Source organism: Canis lupus, chromosome 36 (assembly GCF_048164855.1).
Source record: "Canis lupus baileyi chromosome 36, mCanLup2.hap1, whole genome shotgun sequence".
Lineage (NCBI taxonomy): Eukaryota > Metazoa > Chordata > Mammalia > Carnivora > Canidae > Canis > Canis lupus.
Genome location: NC_132873.1, coordinates 8644443 through 8667851, shown reverse-complemented (window position 1 = coordinate 8667851; position 23409 = coordinate 8644443). Strand labels below are relative to the sequence as shown.

The window sequence follows — 23409 nt, the reverse complement described above, 5'->3', positions numbered from 1 at the left end:
GGACAAATCTCTGAGATTTCTTTTTTTCTTTTTTTAAAGATTTTATTTATTTATTCATGAGAGACATGGAGACAGAGGGAGAGGCAGAGACACAGGCAGAGGGAGAAGCAGGCTCCATGCAGGGAGCCCGACGTGGTACTCGATCCCGGGTCTCCAGATTCACACCCCGGGCTGAAGGCGGTGCTAAACCGCTAAACCACAGGGTTAGCCCAATCTCTGAGATTTCAATCCAATAACTTTTTTTTTCTTTTTTAAACTTGAAGTATGATTAACAGACAGTATTATATGAGTTTCAGTATACAGTATGGTGATTCCACAATCTGTACATTCCTCGTGCTCATCAACATGAGTGATCCTCTTTGTCTATTTCATCCCTCCTGCCCTACTTACCTCCCTTCTGGCAACCACCAGTTTGTTCTCTGGATTTAAGGACCTGTTTTTTAGTTTGTCTTTTTTTTCTGTATTTGTTCATTTGTTGTGTTTCTTAAATTCCACATAGAAGAGAAATCATATGGTATTTGTCTTTCTCTGATTTATTTCACTTAATGTTAAACCCTTTAGGTCCATCCATGTTGTTGCAAATGGTAATTTTTATTTTTTATTTTATTATTCTTCACAGTTTATTTAAAAAATTTTTTAAATAATAAATTTATTTTTTTATTGGTATTCAATTTGCCAACATACAGAATAACACTCAGTGCTCATCCCGTCAAGCACCCACCTCAGTGCCCGCCACCCAGTCACCCCCGTCCCCTGCCTTCCTCCCCTTCCACCACCCCTAGTTCGTTTACCAGAGTTAGGAGTCTTCCATGTTCTGTCTCCCTTTCTGATATTTCCCACTTATTTTTTCTCCTTTCCCCTTTATTCCTTTTCACTATTATTTATATTCCCCAAATGAGTGAGACCATATAATGTTTGTCCTTCTCCGATTGACTTATTTCACTCAGTATAATACCCTCCAGTTCCATCCATGTCGAAGCAAATGGTGGGTATTTGTCATTTCTAATGGCTGAGTAATATGCAAATAGTAATTTTTTATTACTGGGCTTTCTAAACCATCCCAACATTATCTAATCGCAGACAACTAGAGTCCCTAGCCAATTCTGGAAATTGTGCAATTCTCAACATCATCTTTAGTACCATCTAGGCTTTTGCTCCTAGAAAGTATTTTAGTAAGAACTTAATTTCCAATTATTCTCAGGAACTTTGCATAATTACACCACCGCATTCAGGCAACCTTAAGGAACATTTAGATCTCTTGGGAATATTATAAGCATTCCATCTCTGTTTCAAAAGTTAAAAGTACAACCCTTTTAAAGATTAGACCTTGCTGGCTGTTCCAAGAGGCCTGCTCTAAACTCGACAGAAGAGAATAGCTTACCTGGTGATGTGTGCCTTCTTTCTGGAACTTTGGTGCTCCGGAGTGATAAATTGCTGTCCTTCTCCAGGTTGGATGACTTTCTCTGAATTCCACTAGTGAAGAAAAAGCAAGAACTCTGTAACTTCACCCACATTAATTTCAGTTAGTTACAGTCATGTATTATGTGGCAGATTCCAGGTCTCTCGAAGGACTTGCAAATTTTTAATCTACTTCCTAGGATTGTAATGGAAGAACTCACCTAACCATACACCAATGAATATATAAAATCTCCTACAAGGTAAATTTTTATTCAGAGAAAATGGTAGCTAGATGAGGTTTAAAATAGTTGTTTTTACTTTAATATTATAAAAAGAAAATTATTTTCAAAAGACATTAGAGCTAAATATTAAAAATAATCATGAGGTGTATATATATATATATATATATATATATTTATATATATATATATTTTTTTCCTTTTGAAAAGATGATGGATCCCAAATAGATAATAGCCCAATAATGCTTCAGGTCCTAAAACAAACGTATGTTTATTTGTCAACCTCGTTAGGAAAACAAGTTTTATATGTTAAATTATAGCTAGCAAAATCAAATACCTGTAAGACAGATTCAAGGAAGAAAGGAAAAAACATACATTTATTGAGTATCTAGTCTATGCCATGCTCTGTGGCTGTTGTCATTATGAATGGCACCAGGTGTCAAAGGAATGTATAATGATGTGAGTAGATCTTTTATTGTACTGAATATATCAATGTGGTAATAATAGCATTGTGGTGCCAGGAATCTGCATGTCATGATCATGCTGGCTTTTGGAAAAAAAACATTATGAAACCTTTAGTAACCATTTTAAAAATTCACTGCCTGTTTAGTTGATTATCAAAACGGAGATAATCATATTTTCTTGAAAACTTGATATACCTAAAGTGCCTAAAATAAATATACATATTTCAAGGGTGAAATCAGTCCAGATGCCTGGATGTGAATACTTTTTGGAATTCCTAAAAGCTGGTGAATTTTGTGTAGTTGTTTATTAAAAAAAAAAAAAAGCTTACTTAAGATATATAAGGATGGATATAAAAATATAATAGTGAAAAAGCAAGAAGTTCTACTCACTTCTGTTGTTCAACTTAACTTCCTTTTCAGAAACAAGATCTGAAACATGGTTCCAGGGTACTTCGTAATTTGTAATTGGGTTTTTTTTTTTTTAGTGTGTCCTTTTAGTAAAAATGATAAGAAGAGGTGATATTTGTTTTCATTCCCTAGTGTTTTTCCAATATTCTCTATAAAATGCACTGGTTGCTCCAAAAGTTCTGCATTCTTAATGTATATTTGAATTATTCATGACCATGACTGTATTCCCCTAAATCTTTTTATATTCCTTATGCTGACTATTTGGATGGGAAAACTGCTCAGATAAAAATAAGAACTGACCTGTACATTTTCCCTTCTCTCAACAGAAGTTTTAGAAAGTTTGAGAAAGTCAGTTTCACTTTTCTTTTACTCAATATATTTTTTTTTAGTTTAGCCTGAAATACTATAAGGAAGACTACTGAATATCAACACATTTTGAAAATAAAGGGGAAAACTGCCTTTATAAAAATTTTAAGGAATAAGGATAGCACCAAAAACCAAAGGAAGAACAACAAAGATCAACATGAGCAAAGAAGGAGCAAGAGAAAACAGAATAATACATGGGAATGGGAGAGAAAAATAGAAGAGGTGATAGGGAACTAAGAAAATGTGAGTTTAGAGAAGCAAAAGCTGCATCTACTAGACAGAGGACACCTTGCTCATCTTCCCACATTCAGAGAAGCACCCTAAAACTACTCCTTCAAGTATTCTTTAAAGACCAAAGAAAAATAAGCTCATCCCCTTCTGAGCAAGCAGCTGGCTCAGCAGGTCTGCATTTGCTCAACAGTAAAATGGCTGCTTCCAGACAAGGAACTATGGAGGCCTCTCTTCTAATAGCACCTGTCCTTGACCAGAAGGTACCCATGGTCACATGGTCACCCATGCATATATATTACAGGAGTGGGGAGGTGATCTCTCTCCTTGTGTGTGGCCTGGGTGTGCCTTTTTGCTGGGGTGAGAGATCAGGATATCTAGTGGGCTTTGCTGTTCAATGGCCGACAAATTCCCCCCAGTTTCATTTTGCATTTACAAAATGTGGTGTGATGGCATGTGGCCACTGCCACTGTACAACGGAAATTATTGCCTTTAAACTCTTAAAATGGAAACTACAAAATAAATGTACAAGAGAGCACTATGGGTAAAAAGATGAATTAAGGTCATATACTGAAATGCAGTTTACTTCCCCCAAGCAAACGTAATTAATTCTTTTAAGTCCCTATTAAATTACTAATGCAGGGCAGGAAGGTAGCCAGTACTACTGAATTAATGGTTGTCGCTGAACTTTCTCATTAGCATGACCACGCTTATAGACAGAGCACTATATGCTTCTCGGAATGATAGGTAAGAAACGGTATTCTTTCCATCATTTCAGAGAATTGAAGCACCAATTCATACTAATTTTTAGTGCATTGTGTTTATTTGTGTACCTATTCCTACTGCTTCTCCATTTTAGGCAATGACATCTTTGGAAGTAGGCACCATGTGTCATTCCTCTTTTTATTTCAAACACCTAGCACAGTATTAGACCATAAGATCAGATGGCTGATTAAAGAAAAAGAGGCAGTAATGCTGCCAGGGGCGAGGGGGGGTGTCAGAAAGTACTTTGGTGTTAGAAGATACCTTTGGAATCCCCGCTCTGCCATTTCCCTAAAACATTTCAGTCATTCCCTTCCTCATTTAGGAATGATATAACTACCTTGCAAGAGTTGTGAGAACTACACAGGATGTGCTTATCGAGTGCCCCTCTGGGCTCTGTCATTACAGGCACTCGCTTATATTAACTGTCAAAGTACTCACAAAAAAAAAAGATGGCACAGACACAGCCCTCACCATCAGGATGGAGCTGGGGCCCTATCATACATCCAAGGTCTATATATAATCCCTCTGGAATACTAGAAACTTCAAGATCTCTGGACACCAAATGGATGTACCCTTATTTTTTCACAGATCTAGAGCCTGTAACCATTGGCTAGTGGGGTAGGACAAGGCAAAGGATCTCACCCAGGGTTCTGTAATCCCTTCTTCATTTTATTATTTATTTATAAGTTTACTTATAAAAGCAGTGCTTCATTTGTAGTGATGATCAGTTTTTCCCCTTCTTAAACTGTAAAATTCATCAGAAAAGACTACAGCGTACTTCACTGGCAGATGGGAGGATGCCTTCACATGGCGAGCACTGAATACTAGATAATGAGTATCATTTGGAAGAACAGATAGCTAAGGAAGCATATATATATATATATATACATATATATATATATATATATATATTTTTTTTTTGATAGCTTAGGCTGCCCTCCATTGTTGCGTACCTGTTTCTGCAAGGTCCTTAAAAGAGAAAGCATCCCGGAATGGTATGGCGGACAACGTTCCTACCATTTTCATTGATAAACTTGCCAACATTTATTCAATTCCCACTACATATAATGGAATAGTCAAATAAGGGGTTGAGATTATAATCCACTAATAATAATAGCTAAGTACAGACATGGGGACAATGGGAACACATGACAGGGGCTACTAAATCAGAGAGCTATCTAATTTGTTCCTTAGAGAGCAAGATTCTAGGATTACAACCTTAATTCAAGCCTCTTGCTATCTTAAAATTTTTCCTTCACCTGTTCACTAGACCAGTGGTTCTTAACTCTGGGCAATCTTGGCCCCCGTCCCAGCAGATGCTTGGCAATGACTAGAGACATATTTTTTGTTTGTCATATCGGGGGCAGGGGGTTGCTACTGTCATCTGGGGGTAAAGGACAGGGATGCTGCTGACCATCCTACAATGCACAGCACAACAAAGAATTACCTGGCCCCAAGTAGCAATAGTGCTGATGTTGAGAAACCCTGCAATACGCTATTACAGATTTATTCTGTGATGACTCATCCCCATTCCCACTCCCGACAATGAACTCAGGAGACTTAATCCTATTCAAGAACTCCAAAAGCTCTGAGGAAGTCTCAGAGGATCTATCTCATACAGAATATCTCTGGAAAGAATATTAAAGCAAATGCAAAACTTAGAAGCCCCCTGAATCCAGCATACAGGCACATGAGCCCGCACAATCCAACCACCTAGGTGGGGCAAGAAAGCCTTGAACTAAATTTCTAAGCGGCCCATGGTATAAGTAAACTACCTTTTATGGGACCCAGACATTTGTACAGTACCAAGGAGATGTCTAAGGGATTCTCCTATGATGGTGAGGAAGCAGATTCTGCCTCAGTGGCATTTATAGGTCTCTGTTTTGGGATGGAATTCAATAAAAGAAATAGCTCAGATTCAAATGTTAAATTTAAGATACTGGAAGGGAAACTAGGCCCAGAGTAGCTCTTACGTCTTCTCAGACATGTCTACCAACAGTAACATTTGTGAAATGTCACATTTATAGATATCATTATAATGGTGGAATTTATGCACTCATACTGGATGTCTATTTCCTGTGAGTGGGAAAGATTACCTGTGTAGGTGGTATCCATGTGTGCCATGGTAAATTTTGTCTATAAAAAGAATTGCTTTTAGGGAAGACACATATGTCAAGTCCTAGAAAGAAAATTCTGACATTCTTCTTTGCCTCTAAGGGTTAGTTAAACTTTTTTATATTTTTCCCCTTTTTTCCCAGAATAATCACACAGGTGTGTAGTGACACATGAAAAGAAGATGTGAGATGTGCTCTGGGCCAGTTCTGATCCCAGCTTCAGACAACATTCATTACTGACTTTTAGCTACAAATAAGACACAGTCTGGCACTGAGGCTTCCTTACTCATTTGATGCAACTGTCCCTCCTGGCTACTCCCAAGCAGATGTCATTCACAGGAAAAATCTTAGTTTTTTTCATTGTTTTCTTCTATATCATCTAATGTTCATTCTTTCAGGGTTATCTGTGCTTCAGATATAATCCCTGCCTCCTCATGTTCAAAATACATATCTTTTCTAGGTGGCCCAGTAACGAATCCAAAAATATTTATCAGTTAAGATGTTAAATTTAAAAATGTCTTAATATGTTCCTCTGTCCCTGGTTATTTTTAGTATTCATAGGAGGGACTTTGGAGATCTAATATATATATCTAATATATATGAACTAACACCGTTCTAAAAGTTTCTAAAGGTTCTATGATGGACAGATGAGGAAATGTCTTAGGGGGGTAGATGCATATCAAAAACACACAGAATATGGTTGGAGACAACATCACAGTGTCTTTCAGGTGATACTACACAGATTATGTTTTATCTAGTCCTGAAACAGGTTGATTAATCTGGCAACACTACAAAGGAATTTATCATTTTTCTCCACCACTATTTGCCTATTCCTCCAAGCTACACAAGAGCCTTTATTTCTCTCTTTCATTAAATTCTGGGGTTCTATCTCTGTGGCCTATCCCAAATACAGCTTGCTCTAGTCTGGTATCCACCACCCTACCTGTCCTTAATGATCACACCCTTAAAGGCCTCTGGAGAATTCTCCAGACATCACCCCACCCAAACCTCTCTCCATTCCAATAACACGTCCCCCACCCCCCCCACCCCCACTTTGTTGTCTCCTGTTCCGAGCATAGTGAGACCTAAACAAATACTCATCACGTTTCCCACATTATATGGTAATTTACCTGCTTATCTGTCTCTCTGTCTCTTTCTCTCACTCGTTTGTAAGTTTGTATAGAGCATAGGACAGGCCTTATTCATCTTCATACCTGCACCGACCTGCATAGTCTCCAGCACATGATACACATTCAATACATCCTCACTCAGTGAATTAACAATTTTGCCTGCATGGCAGTTAAGATATCCTCCCACTTTGCTAGATAAAATTTTAACCCTTGATTTTTACATGACCAAATGATTCTAAAATGGTTGCAAAATGGCTATGGATTACTAACAATATGAGACCTTTCATGTACAACTCACACCACCTTTATAGTCAAATGAGGACACACATCCATTCTATTTCCACTTACTTTACATTCCCAACAGTATCTTTAGGTCAGTTTCTAAACACAACCGTATTTTTCACCACTAAACAAAAGCCTTGGCATTTTAAAATCATCTGGGTAGCTCAGTTGGTTAAGCGTTCAACTCTTGATTCTAGCTCAGGTCATGATCTCAGGGTTGTAAGATCGAGGCCCATATTGGGCTCTACGCTTAGTGCAAAGTCTGGTTGTCCCTCTCTTCCCACTCTTCCTTGCGCTCGCACTCTCTCTCAAATAAATAAATAAATAAATAAATAAATAAATAAATAAATATCTTTAAAAAAAATAAAAATAAATAAAAAATAAAAAATAAAATTATCCCTGAAAAACATATGGTTAACTATATTAAAAGTTGTGGATAAGTCAATAGAAGCAGAGGCATGAGATTGGAAACCACAGGTCATGGATGTGTGCTGGCAAGACAGAGATAGGAAGCAAATGCACAGAGGCAATTCTCCCATAGGATTTTCAGGAATGCTAAATCACTTCTCCAAATAATGACCCTGTGAGCTCTGGAGGATGATCTTCACCGTTCACCAATTGTGTGAACAATGGCACAGCCAAAGGCTCCCACTGCTCTGATGTATTCTTAAAGGCAGTGCAGAGGGAGGAAGGACCACAAGCGTAAATCTTGTGATGTTGGATCATCAGTTGTACAAACAAACGAGAAAACCATAAATGTAATGTTTCTTTTTCCAGACAGCTAGTTAAAGTTGATGCTGAGTATGGTGTTGGATTTTTATTTTAAAGCACCTCATCCTGAAGCACCTCATCCTGAAACTAATGCCTAAAGAGTATGAATTTAATAACAGAAAGATGCTGCCGATGAAAAAACATCAAAACACTTGGCAACTGACCAGCAAGTAGTGGCAGCAGCATGTTCACGCCTTTAAGAAGAGCAGTCTATTAAAACAAACATGTTGGGCCTCTTTTGATGAGGCCAAAGATGGCATTTTCTTCCCTTCACTTGTAAACAGAAAAAAAAGACTTTTATTACTTAATGAAGCTACACTGGTGAATCTTCCTTTACCAAAGGGAAGCAATTTAGTGGAACTGCTTACCCAGTAGCCATGCCCCAATTTTGCTGCACGGCTGTATAAACCATAAAAGTTAATAGCATGGTGGGAAATATCATTAATGCAATTTTATTATTGTACATAATTTTCTAAATTAAGTTCCAATTATTTGGTAGTTTAGAGAAAATACTGAAAATACAGCAATATACAGTTTGAGCTAGACAAACTACCTGGGGGTTAGAATAAAACAAAACAAAAAAGCAGACATGGTCATCTGCCTAGAGAATCATCAACAGAAAATAAAATAAAGCTGGAATTTAAGTCTAGTTCCAAAACAAACTCAGTGGCTCATCTCAGGCAACTCTGAGTGTGGTTCTCTATGATATCACACAGAAAAATACTCTTTTTTGGGAAGGTACATTTATAGTCTTAGATAGTGTTAACAATTTCCCTCATTGTAACTTAGTTCTTCATGAAAAAAAAAAAAAAGATACAAAGATGACAGCCCCAGGTAGAGCTGCAATCCAATTTGTTAATAAAGGACATTAATATTTCCCATGTCTTCTCTAACCCTCTATTCATGAAGTGTCTATCTCAGGAACAATCTCTTCATGAAGATCTACCGGATTATTTTACCTGAAGCTCTCTCTAGGGGCGCCTGGGTGGCTCATTCGGTTGAGTCTGCCTTCAGCTCTGGTCACAATCCCAGGGACCTGGGATTGAGCCCCACATGGAGCTCCCTGCTCAGCAGGGAACTGCTTCTCCTTCTCTCTCTGCCTCTCCCTCTGCTTGTGCTTGCACACACACACTCTCTCTCCCCTGCTGTCAAATACATAAATAAAATCTTTAAAAATCCCCAGCTCTCTCTACTTTTAATATGGAAGGTGCCTTCCTTCAGCATCCTTCTGGTACTCTTCATCACACTCTCCCATCATGATGATATATTATATTACATATATTATATTATATAATATATAATATATATTCCCTTTCCTTTTTTTTAAAAAAATATTTCCTTTCCTATTAGAATACAGGCACAGATCATGTGCCTAATTCACTACTTACATGGGGACCACAGGCCATCTATGAATTCATTGAACAACCAAGATGTCATGCTTCCATCTTAGCTCTATTCTGATTACACGAGAGGGCACAGGCTCTTGTTAGCTCTTGGTCTCATTGCAGAAGTAATGCAACTGGTGCTAGTTGAGGTAATGCTTATAGACACTTAGAACATGCTGGTTTCAAACACAATATGCCATATCATCTCCCCGCTTAACACTTTCCAATGGCTTCTCATAATAAAATAAAATGCAAATCCCTTCCCTTTCCCTATATGCTTAGTTCTGCATTCCTCACCCCTTGTATCCTTTCTCACTGTTTTAGCAATATTAACCAACTTTCTGTTCCTCTAAATGGTCAGGTTTATCCCCATCTGAGGATTATTTGCTGCTTTGCCTAAAACATTCTCTTCACATGCTGTGGCTGGTCTCTTCCTGTCCTTGTTGGTCTCGACCCAAATGCCACCTGCTAGCAGAAGCCTTCTCCTGCCACCCTATTAACTTCCTACCTTACAACTTCTAGCCCATAACCTGCTTTCCTTTATTGCTAGCACACTAGTAATTATGCTATCTATTTATTTGATTGCTCTTTTTTTTTGTTTTGCTTGCTTTTTCATTAGAATGCAAGTAACAAGAGTAGAGGATTTGTCTGATTCACTTCTGAGTCACAGGGCCTAAAATAGTGCCTGGCACATCGAAATTTCTCAGTCATTATTTCCTGAGTAAATTAATAAATGAATGAAGAACCTGAGAATATTTTAAGCTTTAAGATTCATTAACTTGAACCAACAAAACCAATATGAATTAGCAACTCGACAATTGTGTTTTCTAAGCCACTGCCCATGATAATTCTTGATATGTTTATATTTTATGCTAAACAGCTTGCAGTTGTTCTCTCTTAAAATATTTGATGAACAAAATAAAATCATGATAATAATGTTAATAGAGAAATAGTGTTAAATGCCAAGGAAGTTAAATTAAAATTTCAGAATAAAATATCTCTGATTAGAGATAAATGTAATATTCCCTTGAGAAACACTTTTAAAAATCTCTAGCCAGAATTATCTCATGGTCGATTCAGATAACAATACTGTTTTCAGTTCTACAGACAGGTGGGTTCCTGGGAGTCTCTTTAGGTTTAGAATCCCAAGACAGAAAATTGAGATCATAATCAGGTTGTAAATGGTCTAGATTTCCTATCATTATTCTTCAGCTGCCTCTCACACCATAAAATAGGACACGTATTAACCTCATTTAAGGGTTGTTATTTATTAAGTATACTTTCAACTTTATTACTTTGATCTCTAGAACTTTATTCATTTGAAAGAGAGAGACAGAGACAGAGAAAGCACGAGTCAGGGGAGGGACAGAGGGGGAGGAGAGGGAGAAGCAGACTCCCCACTGGGTGTGGAGCTAGATGTGGGGCTCGATGCCAGGACCCCGAGATCATGAGCAGGAGTCAGATGCTTAACTGACTGAGCCACCCAGGTGTCCCCAATTTCTAGAACTTTAATTTCCATATTTGCATCTCCTGGTTTCCATTGCATCTGGAAGTACCACGTAGAGTAATATAAATATATCATGCTTCCAAGATATAATGCCCCTAACATTGCCCTGTATCTGAACTTTGTGATCAAGCTTAGGACAATGTGTCACTGACAATTTGAGATGGAAAAGAGAATCTTTGAGGAAAGTTGAGGAATGCCTTGGCTACCTAGCTTAAAAAGCAAAGTTTGGATATTCATGCCAAGTAAATTATGCTTAATCCCATATAAACATGGTAATTCCAGTGTGTATCCAACCTGTTCATTCATATTTAGATCACCACATTTGCAGATATATAAAGAAAATAAAGTTGTATGTCTAACCCAGAATGGCTTTCTGAATATCTCAGGAAACAAATTCGAATCTTTCAAAGACAACTAAACATAGTTGGGAAGTGCCCCTACCTGCCCTTAAATAGCGCATCATCAATTCCTTTCCTACGAAGCAGATCTTGTGGCCCATACGGTGTGTCTTTGCATTTAGAGTCTGTGTCACAGAGTAGGGTTTGCAGGAACGGGAAGAAGCCAGTACTAGGAAGGTTTCGAGGTGCAAGGTAACCTGAAATTTAAAAACAAAAAAAAACAATAATTACATCACTGTGGCATTTGCCTGGGAAGGGAAGGGAGTGTAGTAACTCTATTTTGTGAAATTACGTCTTGTATTATGACTCTCTGGGTCCACTATATATCAAAAGATATAAAAATGTCTTTTGCCCTACAAATTTCTTTTCCTGGAATTAGCTGCAAGAATGTCTGCTAGAGTGTTTTAAAAATAAAGCACAGTTTATCTATATGGTAAAACACAATGCAGCTAATAAAAATGTTGTCAAATAATATAGAAAATGTTTATAATATTTTGCTAATTAAAATGACAAGATCAGAAAACAGCATGACCAGAAAAGTTATAATCTTTAAAAATTATGTAAATATATGTATATTTAAAACCCAGAGGGATTTTCTTGGAGCTATATTTCACATGATTTTTGTTTATTTTCATTTAATTATACAGTAGCTATTTTTTCCCCCACAATGTACATGTCTTCTTTTGTTATCAAAGTCATTATAAATGCAGCCAATCTTCTAGATACTGGGAAATACTTTTGGTCTTCTCAAAATTTAACATAACAGATAGAATAATTATTCTATACACACAATATTTTTTCCTATTTAAAAACCAATAATAATTGATTAAATAAATCTCCCAAATTAAGATCACAGAAAACAAGAACTGCAAAAGTAAAGGGTTTTGTAACCTTTAACATTTGTTTTATAAAATATGATGATGGCATATATGTGTCAAGAAATAGGCAAACTGCAAAACAATCTTTTTGTAATTAAGTCTAATTTAAAACACTAGGTTCCTCTTTTGGGGAGAATATGAAAACAATGAACCTTCAAAAAAGGCAGGTTTAGAAAAGATAAGAGTAACCTCCAAACTGAGGACTAAAAAGCAAAACCTTAACTTCATGAATCTGTCAAAAAAAGGTGTCAGTACAAGTCTGTTTTCATTGTAAAAAGAAAGAGAAAAGGTTAAAAAAAAAGAAAATAGTATGAGCAACAGGGCAAAGTAAGCATTAATAGATTAGCAGAGGAAGTGGTAGAAATTTGATCTTAGTAATTTAAATACAGCTCTACATACAGAAAATTGGAAATAAAAGTGAAGGGATAATAAGAAAGTTGGCCAGAAGTAAAGAGGGGGAAAAAAGGAGATGGGAAGATGTCGTACTGTTGACTTTGAAGATGCAGGAAGAAGCCAAAAGCCAAGGTAAGCAGGTGACCTGTAGATGTTAGAAAAGGCATGGACACAAATTCTCCTAGAGCCTACAGAAGAAATGTAGCCCTGCTGACACATTCATTTTTAACCTGGTAAAGTGAAATTTTAGACTTTTTATCTCCAGAACTATAAAATAATAAGTTGGTGGGTTCTTTAAATTGAAGTATAATTGACACACAATATTATATCAGATTTGGGTATACAACATAGTATACCCAACACAGTATTTTGACACTTAAATACATTATGAAATGCTCACCACAATAAGTCTAGTTACCATCTGTCACCATAAAAAGTTGTTATAATATTATCGACTATATTCCCTACACTGTACTTTACACATCTCCATAACTTATATATTTTATAACTGGAGGTTTGTACCTCTAATCCCCTTCACCTATTTCGCCCATCTCCCAACTCCACCACTAAATTACTTTTTAAACCACTAAGTCTGTGGTTTGTTAGAGAAGCCACAGGCAACTAATACATGAAATACGACTGGTATGAGTTACAGTTTTGGGAATTCAGAAGAAATTGGAAAAACTTTAAATCCACCAAACTATTCACCACTACCTTCTGAGCTGCATCGCTTCCTGACACCAGAAAGACCAGCGTTTCTCCTAACATTAAACCCAGTGAAAACTTCACTGGGAAGTGGACCTCAACTGGGTTTTTTTGTAGCGCAATTCCCTGGATGAACTAGCGAGTAGCAGTTAGCTCTTCACATCACCCGTCTACCACAATTCTGCCACAGTGGACTGCCTACAGCAAGACCTTCACAATTCTGCAGTGGAATTTCACCATTGATGGTGATCTACCCTACACCACACAGACCCCAATGGCAGCCGCTCTCCCAGAGGGCAGGTCTGCAAATGGTCTAAGTCCTATTTGATCTCAAACACAGGCAGTGGCTCCTTTGAATGGAAAGCAGACAGCAGGGCAACAGAAGCAGATGACTCCTTTGCTGTCCGCCACTTATCAAGGTGATGGTATAGCTGAGCCACACAGTGCTGAGAACACCAGCCCACGAGAAGCCATATCACAACAAGAAGAGAAGGGAAAAAAAAGGGAAAAGACATCACAGGAAGGGGATCTGAAAGGAGGTGGCCTATTACATCCAGTTTTAGTTTCTCTGACATTAATCATAACCTTCAAATTATTAGAGAGGAATCTGGAAGCATTTAAACCCACAAGATTCCTCACACGATTACTACAGATTTGTCTATTTTATAGGAAAATCCATCACAGGGTTTCTTTAAAAACGTTTTAAAAGTCCCTACAATATTCAAAGTACAGACAGCTCACACCTCACACAGATTTTTCTGATAACTGATATTTAATTTTTTAAAAAGAGTTTTAATATTTATTATTTGACAGAGAAAGAGAGAGTACAAGCAGGCAGAGCAGCAGGCAGAGGCAGAGGGAGAAGCAGGCTCCCCACTGAGCAGGGAGCCCATTGTGGGGCTCGATCCCAGGACCACTACTCAAGCCAAAAGCAGACACTTAACTGAGTGAGCCACTCACGTGCCCCTGATAACTGATATTTAACTTGTTAAAATGGGTTCATGCAAATGAGGAATTGGTTTAGGTGTGCACATGTTTTAATAAACAGTGCCACGCACAGCATGGACGGCCTGCATTATTTATTTTACCATGACCTTTTAACTAAGAACTCATTAAGATAAGGAAGTCTGTTGCAACAATAACTGACTTATTAAGCATCCACTTATTCACCATAATTTGGTAGGAATGTGACATACATTTACGTCACATCCTGCTTTGATATCCATAATATGGTTTCTCATACATGTCAACTTTTCACATAATCTGGAGATCCTCTAAAACTAACAAGTCAGAATTAAATATAATTAAACTTTATTTAGTAGTCTTCTTAGCGGGAAAAAGTGGATTTTTTCCCCCCATCTTCTACCCATCTCGGTTACTTTTGTGTCAGGAAGTAATAACCACTCAGAGCAATGGTGGAGTCAAACCATCACACGTTTTAAAGAGCTGCTAATTCTAAGTTGAACTCATTCTATTCTGAAGGTGTCTCTAGCACTTTCAGGTTCCAAAATTGTGTTTCTCTTTATATCTGTAAATGCTAGGGTGCGGGAAAAAGAGAAACATTTCTCTTTCCCTCACAGGACTTCCGTGCAGCAAGCATGAAACATGTAAAGTTAGGGCTAAAAATTGGTTGCCCATATTCACAGCCAGAGCACAGATTTAAGGACATAAGTAGAGGAAGATCATAACTATGCAAACTACAGTACTACTTGCAGGTTAAAAACAAACAAACAAACAAACAAACAAACAAACCCAGATCTTAGGGGCTTGGGATGGAGTAGTAAAGCAAGATAAATTCCTTGATATCATGATTCCCAAAGGTCTTAAACTTAGGACAACATTCATGACTATCTCCAGGAGAATAACTATTGAAGAACTTGCAATGTCATGGGGAAATTGGGCCAGAAGATGCTAGCATATTCTGAGAGTGAGGTAGGTGAGTAGTAAGCAAGATCCCAATTTACCTATGGGTTGGTTTCTTAGGGGCCTCCATGCAGAGGCAGTGAAGTGGTCTGAGCAGCCACCCACTGGTGGGGAGAAGTTAGTCTCATAAAATAGACACCGTCAACATTACCTCCATAATAATAGCATTGCCAGATTCCAACATTATTTCAGGGAGTTGAATCAAACCAAACTATAAAACATTTTAAGGAATAAGCCATTAATTAGCTAAGTTTTTAACTAAATCAGATTAAGTTTTCATTGTTTCAGGAATGAAACTGGCATTATAAAAAGATCTAGTTTTAAGAATTTAAAAAAACAACTCTGTAAAGAATTGTGCTATCAACCTATACATCTGTGTTCACCTATAAAGGGGATCAGGTTTGGTTTTCCTTTCCCTTTCTTCACCAAATTCCGTACTTGGAACAATATTTAAGTGACATAATGTGAGATTAGAGCAGGGGTTCTGAAAGCTCAAATCTTGGACCAAGAGCAACAGCACTGCCTGAGAACTTGCTAGAAATGCAAATTTGAGATCCCATCCCAGATCTACTTACTCAGAAATTCTGGGAAAGGGGTTCAGCACTCTTTATTTTAACATGCCCTCTAGGTAATTCTGATGCACACTAAAGTTTGCCAGCAATAGGATTAGATTATAAACTTTTTTGCAGGAGAGTCAAATAGTGAATATTTTTAGCTGTGAAACTCAACTGTCTTCATCATAGTTATTAAATTCCTTCAATGTAGTATGGAAGCAGACATACACAGTGTACATTAATGGGCCTAACTGCATTCAAATAAAACTTTATTTACAAAAAAAAAAAAAAAAGGCAACAGACTAGGGTTGGCCTACAGGCTCTAGTTTCCTGATCCTTAAGAGGATGACCTTTTACATTTGTCCCCTCCCTCTCCTGCCTTGCTCACTTCTTATTTTCACATCTTCCCCATCCTTCTTTTTCTCTTTTTCCATCTTATCTAATTTACTTAATATTCCTTTTCCTGTATTTCTCAATATTTTATTCTTTCCTTTCCACTGAACATCCCTCTCTTTTGATTTCTTTTTCCTGCTACTCCCTTCACCAACTCTTGTATCTCTTTACTCACTGGTACAGCCAAGAATGCACATTGCTCCCAATATCTTCCCTTACTTTTTTCCCTTTTTCACCTCCACAGAAGGATTTTGCACCCTTCCATAATAAATTCAGGAGCACATTGCTCATTGGCACTATCCACAGAAGTGCTGTTTTCTATTTACTGTATTATTAAAGAAAGAAATGTCACACTCTTTTCAACAATGAAGCTACTTCCATTTGACATCATTAGGCTTAGGAAACATTCTGTAGGCTACCTTGGTGACATTTGTAGATATTATAATAATGGTAGATATTGGAGAATTTCCACTGCATTTCTTTGTGTTTTTCTCAAAGCAGGTCAGAACCCAACCTAGATGATATTTTGTGTTTCCAGGTGAAAAGAATTTGGTCTTTACTCCAGTAAAGAAATGATGTACCTTGGAAGGAAATTCTGACTTTAAAATATGGAGTTATTCATTTTGGGTGTTATATTTTTCTTAACTTTTTAGATACAGGGTCTCATTAGCAGAATACATATCAGGACTTCTGATCAATTAAATGATAAGTCTCCTCATGAAACACCACAAGAATTTCTCATCATGGCAAGAGTACAAAATGAGACAAACATATCTAGAAATGAACATCACCGATAAACAATCAAATAACCAGATAAGAGTAAAGAAAATATGAGAAAGGAAATGAATCTAAGAAGGATATTTGTAATAATTTATTAAAGTAAGTCTTTTTTATTCTTATAATTTTTCAGCAAATTCTGTTCTCAATAACATTTTTAAAGATATAATTAAAATGTATACGACATAACCCTAGCCTTTTAAATTATTTTATGACATTATATCAAGAGCCCATAAGACTGCCCTTGTTCTTCACTTGAACTTTTCATTTAGAGGAGAGAGCTGATCCCTGGGGGGAGGTGTCCTATTCCCCACTTATCACCAGGTAAACTCAAATACACTGACTCTTCCTAATTCTAATCCCTCTGAATGAAGGCTTTGTTTTTGTTTTTTAAAATCTTTGTGGCCCAAAGAGACTTTAGCCTAGGGATTAATACTGATATGACTTTGAATCTTCAGGTAAAGTCACTAGCTCAATAAAATCGCACTCTCTGAGAGACTAGATAAAGAACAAGCTACTTGAAAGAAAAATCTTTACATAGTTCTTAGCACAATGCTCAACGTAGTACAAGCAATTATTAACTATATGAATGAATGAATGAGTGAACAAACCCCTGAAGGTCACAGAAAGACTGTATGATTTAGGACTTTAACATAATATACATCTTTATTATTTATAGGGCAAATTTTCAAATTTTATCCCATATTACAGTAAGTTCAATAGATAATAGATATTGTAAATTCAATTGATAATAAGTACAAAGGATAATATACTATTGCATCATATTCATGTGCCTTATTAAAAATAAAAATGGATAAACTGATATTGATAAAACCAGTAATACTTATTGTTTTAGGCTCCTTAGATTTCAGTTTCTTTGCAAATCTAGTAAGTACACATTGACATCTGTAATATCAACCACTGAAATTTTTATCCACAGAGAGAATCCATTCATAATCTATTCAGAATATTTACCAAACAGACACTGTGTGTCTGTCCCTGAGTAAGGTGCTAAGTAAAGGTCATTCTTCTATTTTTTTAAAATTACAAATATTTCATTTAAACATCTTAAAAATTAATTTCTAGGTTATGTGTGTGTGAGAAAGAGAGAGACAGGGAGAAAGACCATCCATTTTCAAAGCTCATCACACTTTCATTATATAATATGCATACAGAAACCATTGTTTTCCTAACCTGTCAGAAATATAATGTATAGAAATTGCATATGTTTGAGAATAAATAGCAAAACATCGGTAAGAGAGGAACCTTCCTGTTTTTTGGAATAAACAATGATCATTTCATACAACTCCATGGCAGTCCTATAGGATCAGCAGGGCAAGCGTGATGCCCATTTTGCAGATAACCTCAGAGAGACCAAGCAATTTGCTTAAGGTCACCTGAAAAGTTAAGTGCCAGAGTTATATGATATATGACAATAAAGAACACAACCTTCTGTTCAGCTAAGTTTCAGCATATCTTGGAGTGAGCAGACGGAGAATTTGAAAAACCGGTACCACTTCTGGTTTTGATGCTGATTCATTGTATCACCAGGGGGAAGTTAACCTCTCCATGTCTCTATTTCCACATTTACCAAATGGAGGATAATGGGCCTTGCCACCTCACAGGGCACAAGGAAGATTAATCAGATAACTTGTGTAAGGAACTGTGACAACTAGAGAGGGAAGGCCATGAGGAATCATCGCTGTTGCATCATGTGTATAATTTACCAGGCAGTGACCAGGGCTGTGCTGCTCCACCTGGTCTCCCATCTCTGTGTCTTGAACCAATGAATGGTTAGGAGTATTGCATGATTGCTTCTCTCCCTAGTAATTCATAATAGGCACCTATATCACCTGCTACAGTGCTTCAATTACTGCGTGCTCAGTGGGTGTGGCACCATGATACATTCTTCCTAATTCTCCCCAGGCAAGTCTTGCTCCTTCATACAGGTGCTTTTCCAAGTTCAAATCCTTTGGCAAAAAGGTAGACTGTTTCTGGCAATGAGAGTTGCGACAAGATGCTTAATCCTTAAAGCAGAGGGTGAGAGGGTCCTATACTCAAAAGATTGGCATCTTTGGATGCCACAGAGAAGAAGAACAAACCTTGGGTCATTTGACATGGTGTCCTACATGCTGGGATCTTTCCCACATTCCTCAGTGTTGTCTCTAAATACCACAACCAACAGGTTTTGAAATGTAAAAAAAAGTATCCCAGAGAAGATAATTTGGGGACTCTGCTACAAAACTGCAAGTGCTATACAAGGTACGAAAAGATTCTTGCCCTTTTTCTATATTCGGCTTTTTACTATTATTATTTTTTTAAGATAAAGGGTTGAGGGGCTTTAGACTCAGGACATTGCTATCTCTTTGGATATTATCCCTTTGATCCTAAAGTGCACACGTGAACTGATGGTCAACCCAAAGGGCTCCATAACCCATCTTCCTTAGTTTCCAGAGGACAATGTGCCTCCTTTCTTTCTGAAGGTTAAGGAGACCCTGTTGGGTGATGGGTTCCAAATACCATGGCTTGATTTATTTAAATTGTAAACAAAATGATTTGATTCAAGGTGAGGAGACATCATTGTAATACATACATGCTGGATTATAAACTCCCACATGGACTGAATCTGGAGTTTAAAAACACTCACTAATACTATTAAAAATATTTGCACTTGGCAAGGAATAGTGAGTCTTGGCTCTTCCTGGGTGAGTAGGGTCCATCAGACAAGACTAACAGAAGCCAGCTGAAACTTGTCTATCAGCAACAAAGATGCACAATTGCATTTTTAAAATCTTCCTTGCCATGGCCATTTGCAAACAGAATCTGGGCAACTGTTTTATTTCCTTCTAAATCTAAAGTTAAAAGAAAAATGAACACTAGATCTTTGTTCCATTGTGGAACCTTGTTCCTATAAAACTTGGTCTTCTAATTCTTCTTAGATATGGCCAGCTAGAAAAGTACCTAACAGCTTTTGGGCAGGGCTGATCTGAAGCTGGATCCACACTGGTATGGCTGGGTTGACTGCTAAGGTCAAGAAGACCTGACACCAGTGGGATGAGAGCCACTGTGCTGCACCCCATCAGTCACAGATTTTCTTGAGACATGACCCTCTCCCCTTCCACAAATCCAGTGACATCTGTTAACACCTAGCAAAGGGTGGTGGTACTTCCTCCAGTGCCACCACATTCATTCTGATTTGTCAAGGAAGTGCTGCACTAATTGTTACCCACAGTGATCTCACTCAGGCGTCTAGGTAGTTAAGTCACAAAATCTGCACTGGGGGATAAACTGAAGAACCGATTCTTCTCTCATCATGGTGGTCTCCAACGTGATGTTGAGGTTCGGGGGAGCAGGGGAGGATAAGCATTTCCATAAACCAGGTTCTGGGGCTACATGAGTTTAGGAAACTGAGCTCCATCTCCTGTTCTGGGAAAGCCAGAGTACATAGCATATTAAAGATTCTGAGAAGTTTTTCAGTAAAAAATCTGAATAACTTTGGTTAATTCCACATTTCCACAAATGTGAATACAGAATATTAATTCTTATTTTTTTCTTTCTCTTCCTGTTTTACTTAAGATTCCTGGGAAAGATATTCCATGAGGCACACTTTGGAAAATAGTGCCTTTACCATGATCTCACATATTCCCAACTGAAAAGGAACCTGGAACTAGAAATTATTTATTCTCCCCAGGAGGGAACTTTTACCATAAAGAAGTATTTGGCTTTGAGCCTTGATGTGCTAGAACTTACTTGTATACAGCCACCTTACTAACTTGGCCTAAATACAGTAAGCAATTCAACAAGCCCCTTAGTATTTATTTGTGAAAGTCCGTTACAACTGTCCTCTGACTATTTGTGGAAGTCCTTCAGTGAAACTTGTTTAAGACAATCCTTAGGGAAGGGGAATTTCATTCCAGAAGGATTTGGGAAACCTTATAAAAGTACACCCTCTAAATGGGAAAAAATAAGGTAATGAAGAAATCAGAATAAGAGCAAACAAACTTAGGAAAGAATTAATCCAGCACAATAATAAGTGCCAAAGGTATGTGTATTCTTAGAGGTTGGCTGCAAATTTGAATCTGAGTGTCCTAAGGAACACAGAAACAATCATTTAGAATGTCCCAAAATAAAATAAAACTAAATAAATGTATAGGGGGAGGTACAGCTTTTCTTTTACAGAAAGAAATCATACCCGTCGGGCACCAGGAACTTCAGTGGGTCTTAGTGTTTTTGCCTCCATCCAGAAAAGGAGCACCAGTAAAAGTGACTCATCATCCTAGTGATCCATCCCTAATGGGAAGTGAGTGACCTGTCTCAAAGCTGTTTGTCCTAGGAGGCAGACTGGGGAGAAACCGAGGTGCCATTCTCCCTTTACCACCTAGGAAAGGGGTCCATTGCCAAGTCAGGGCACCGTGATCGTGGGACGGGATGCAGAATATCAAACAAGACAATGACAATAGTGCAAAGTTGTTTGGGAGTTAGCCAGAAAAATGTCCCCTTCAACTTGTCTCCCAAATATTTGCCTCACTGACATCTCGACTAAGTTCTGAGTCATTACCATAGCTACATGTTGGGAGAAATTTTAGGAATTACTCTAGTGAGTAAAGCACCAGGCAGGAGCAAGAGTTAAAAAGCATCCTTCTAATCCTAGCTTTGCAAATGATTTATTATGCAACCACGACCCTCTACCTTGAGTCATTTCCTCACTTATGCAGGAAACATAAATCTGGACTATCCATCCATCACAACTATTACAAGTAGAAGAATCTCCTGTAAAAGGAGATTAGCCATGCTGAAGTATTAAGCACTTAACATAAGATGAAAATTATGTTTGGAAATTAAAATGTGATCTCAGTAACCCATTAAGAGTAATGATATGGAGAAAAGAATTTTAGTAATTACCCCTAGAAAGGTATGTTACTAACAACTATTTTTTTCATTCAGAAATCTGATTCAGTTATCCCAGAGAATTATATGTGTTATAGTGTAAAAATAAAAGCCAGTGAAGTTTTGCTAGGAACATTGTGCAGGAAAAAAAAGAAAGTCCTATAAACACAGAAGCTTAGTAACATCTCTAATTCAACAGATGGTCTATTCACTTGGGAAGAAAAGGGTCTGGTTTCGGATCCTATCACTTCTCAACAGCTTGTGTAATATTTATGTCTTTGGTATTCATATTGCGTCTATTTACAAATGATACGTGTGACAACCTGCCAGTGGAAAATGTATGTCGCAACCTTTTCCTTCAAGCAACGCTGCTGACAGGTAGCAACCTCATCTTCTTGTCAGACTTGACTTTCTCCTAAACCAGAGATTCTCTTACCAAGACCTCTGCCAATCACAAAGAGACAATTTAAGTGACCTGTGGCTTGCTTTGCAACCACAACATATTACTGGTCTTTTCTCTCCTTCTATGTAAAACAACTTTTCATCAAACCACTTTTTTGTCATTAGGAAGAGAAAAGAAAGAAAGTAGAGAAAATTCCCCAGGGGGTATTTTGTAGAAGAAAAAAAAATGCTAACATGGCAATTAGTATTTTCTGGTTTTTTTTTTTTTTTCCTAAGAAAAAAAGTTTTTTTTTTTCTAAAAAAGGAAATATTTCAGAAAAATACAAATGGAAACTTCAAGATTCCATTTGCCTGTCAGTCAGATTGGCAAAAGTGTAAAAAGTCTGACAACACCAAGTGTTGGAGAGGCTATACAGCAGTGGGAATTCTCATCCCATTGTGGGGAAAAAGTAAAATAAAAAGTAAAAATAAAGCCATCGTAGAATGCATTTGGCCACACTGAACAAAGTTTAAAATACGCATAGCTGTAGGTATATACCCTGGAGACATGTGCACACAGGCACAAAGAGACATATTTAAGACATCCATCACAACACTACTGGAAATAATTGAAAAAATAACTTAGGTGCTCATCAAAAGACCATGGATAGGTTGTGATATAGCTTTACATGGAATACATGGTCAAAATGAATTCACTAAAGCTGCATAAATCAATGGAGATAAAAATATGAAATGTCATGCTGAACGATAACATAGTATTCAGTCAAAAAAGCATGGTGCAAAAGGATGCTAAGTTGGGGCACCATTCTATAAAGTTTAAAATCCTATGGTCAAAAAGAACAAACTTTCAGTTATAAAATAAATAAGTCTTGGGCACTTAATATAGATCATGGTGACTATGGTTAACAATATCATATTGTATATTTGTAAGTTGCTAAGTGAGTGGATATTAAAAGTTCTCAACATGAGAAAAAAATTAGTAACCATGTGAAGTAACGAATATTAACTAAACTTACTGCGATCATTTCACAATCTATACACA

The 23409-nt window shown here is 37.3% G+C and overlaps 1 protein-coding gene across 2 annotated transcripts in view; it reads right to left on the bottom strand.

The window, feature by feature from the left end:
* The window catches only part of ABCA12 (ATP binding cassette subfamily A member 12), a 281179-nt gene that overhangs the window by 105756 nt on the left and 152014 nt on the right, over positions 1-23409 (bottom strand). For both annotated transcript variants that reach the window (XM_072812583.1, XM_072812584.1), the window contains 2 exons: positions 11499-11652; positions 1382-1473 (listed from right to left, as the gene is read on the bottom strand). In XM_072812583.1, coding sequence (XP_072668684.1) covers positions 1382-1473; positions 11499-11652 — 246 coding nt within the window. The remainder of the gene's footprint in view (positions 1-1381; positions 1474-11498; positions 11653-23409) is intronic.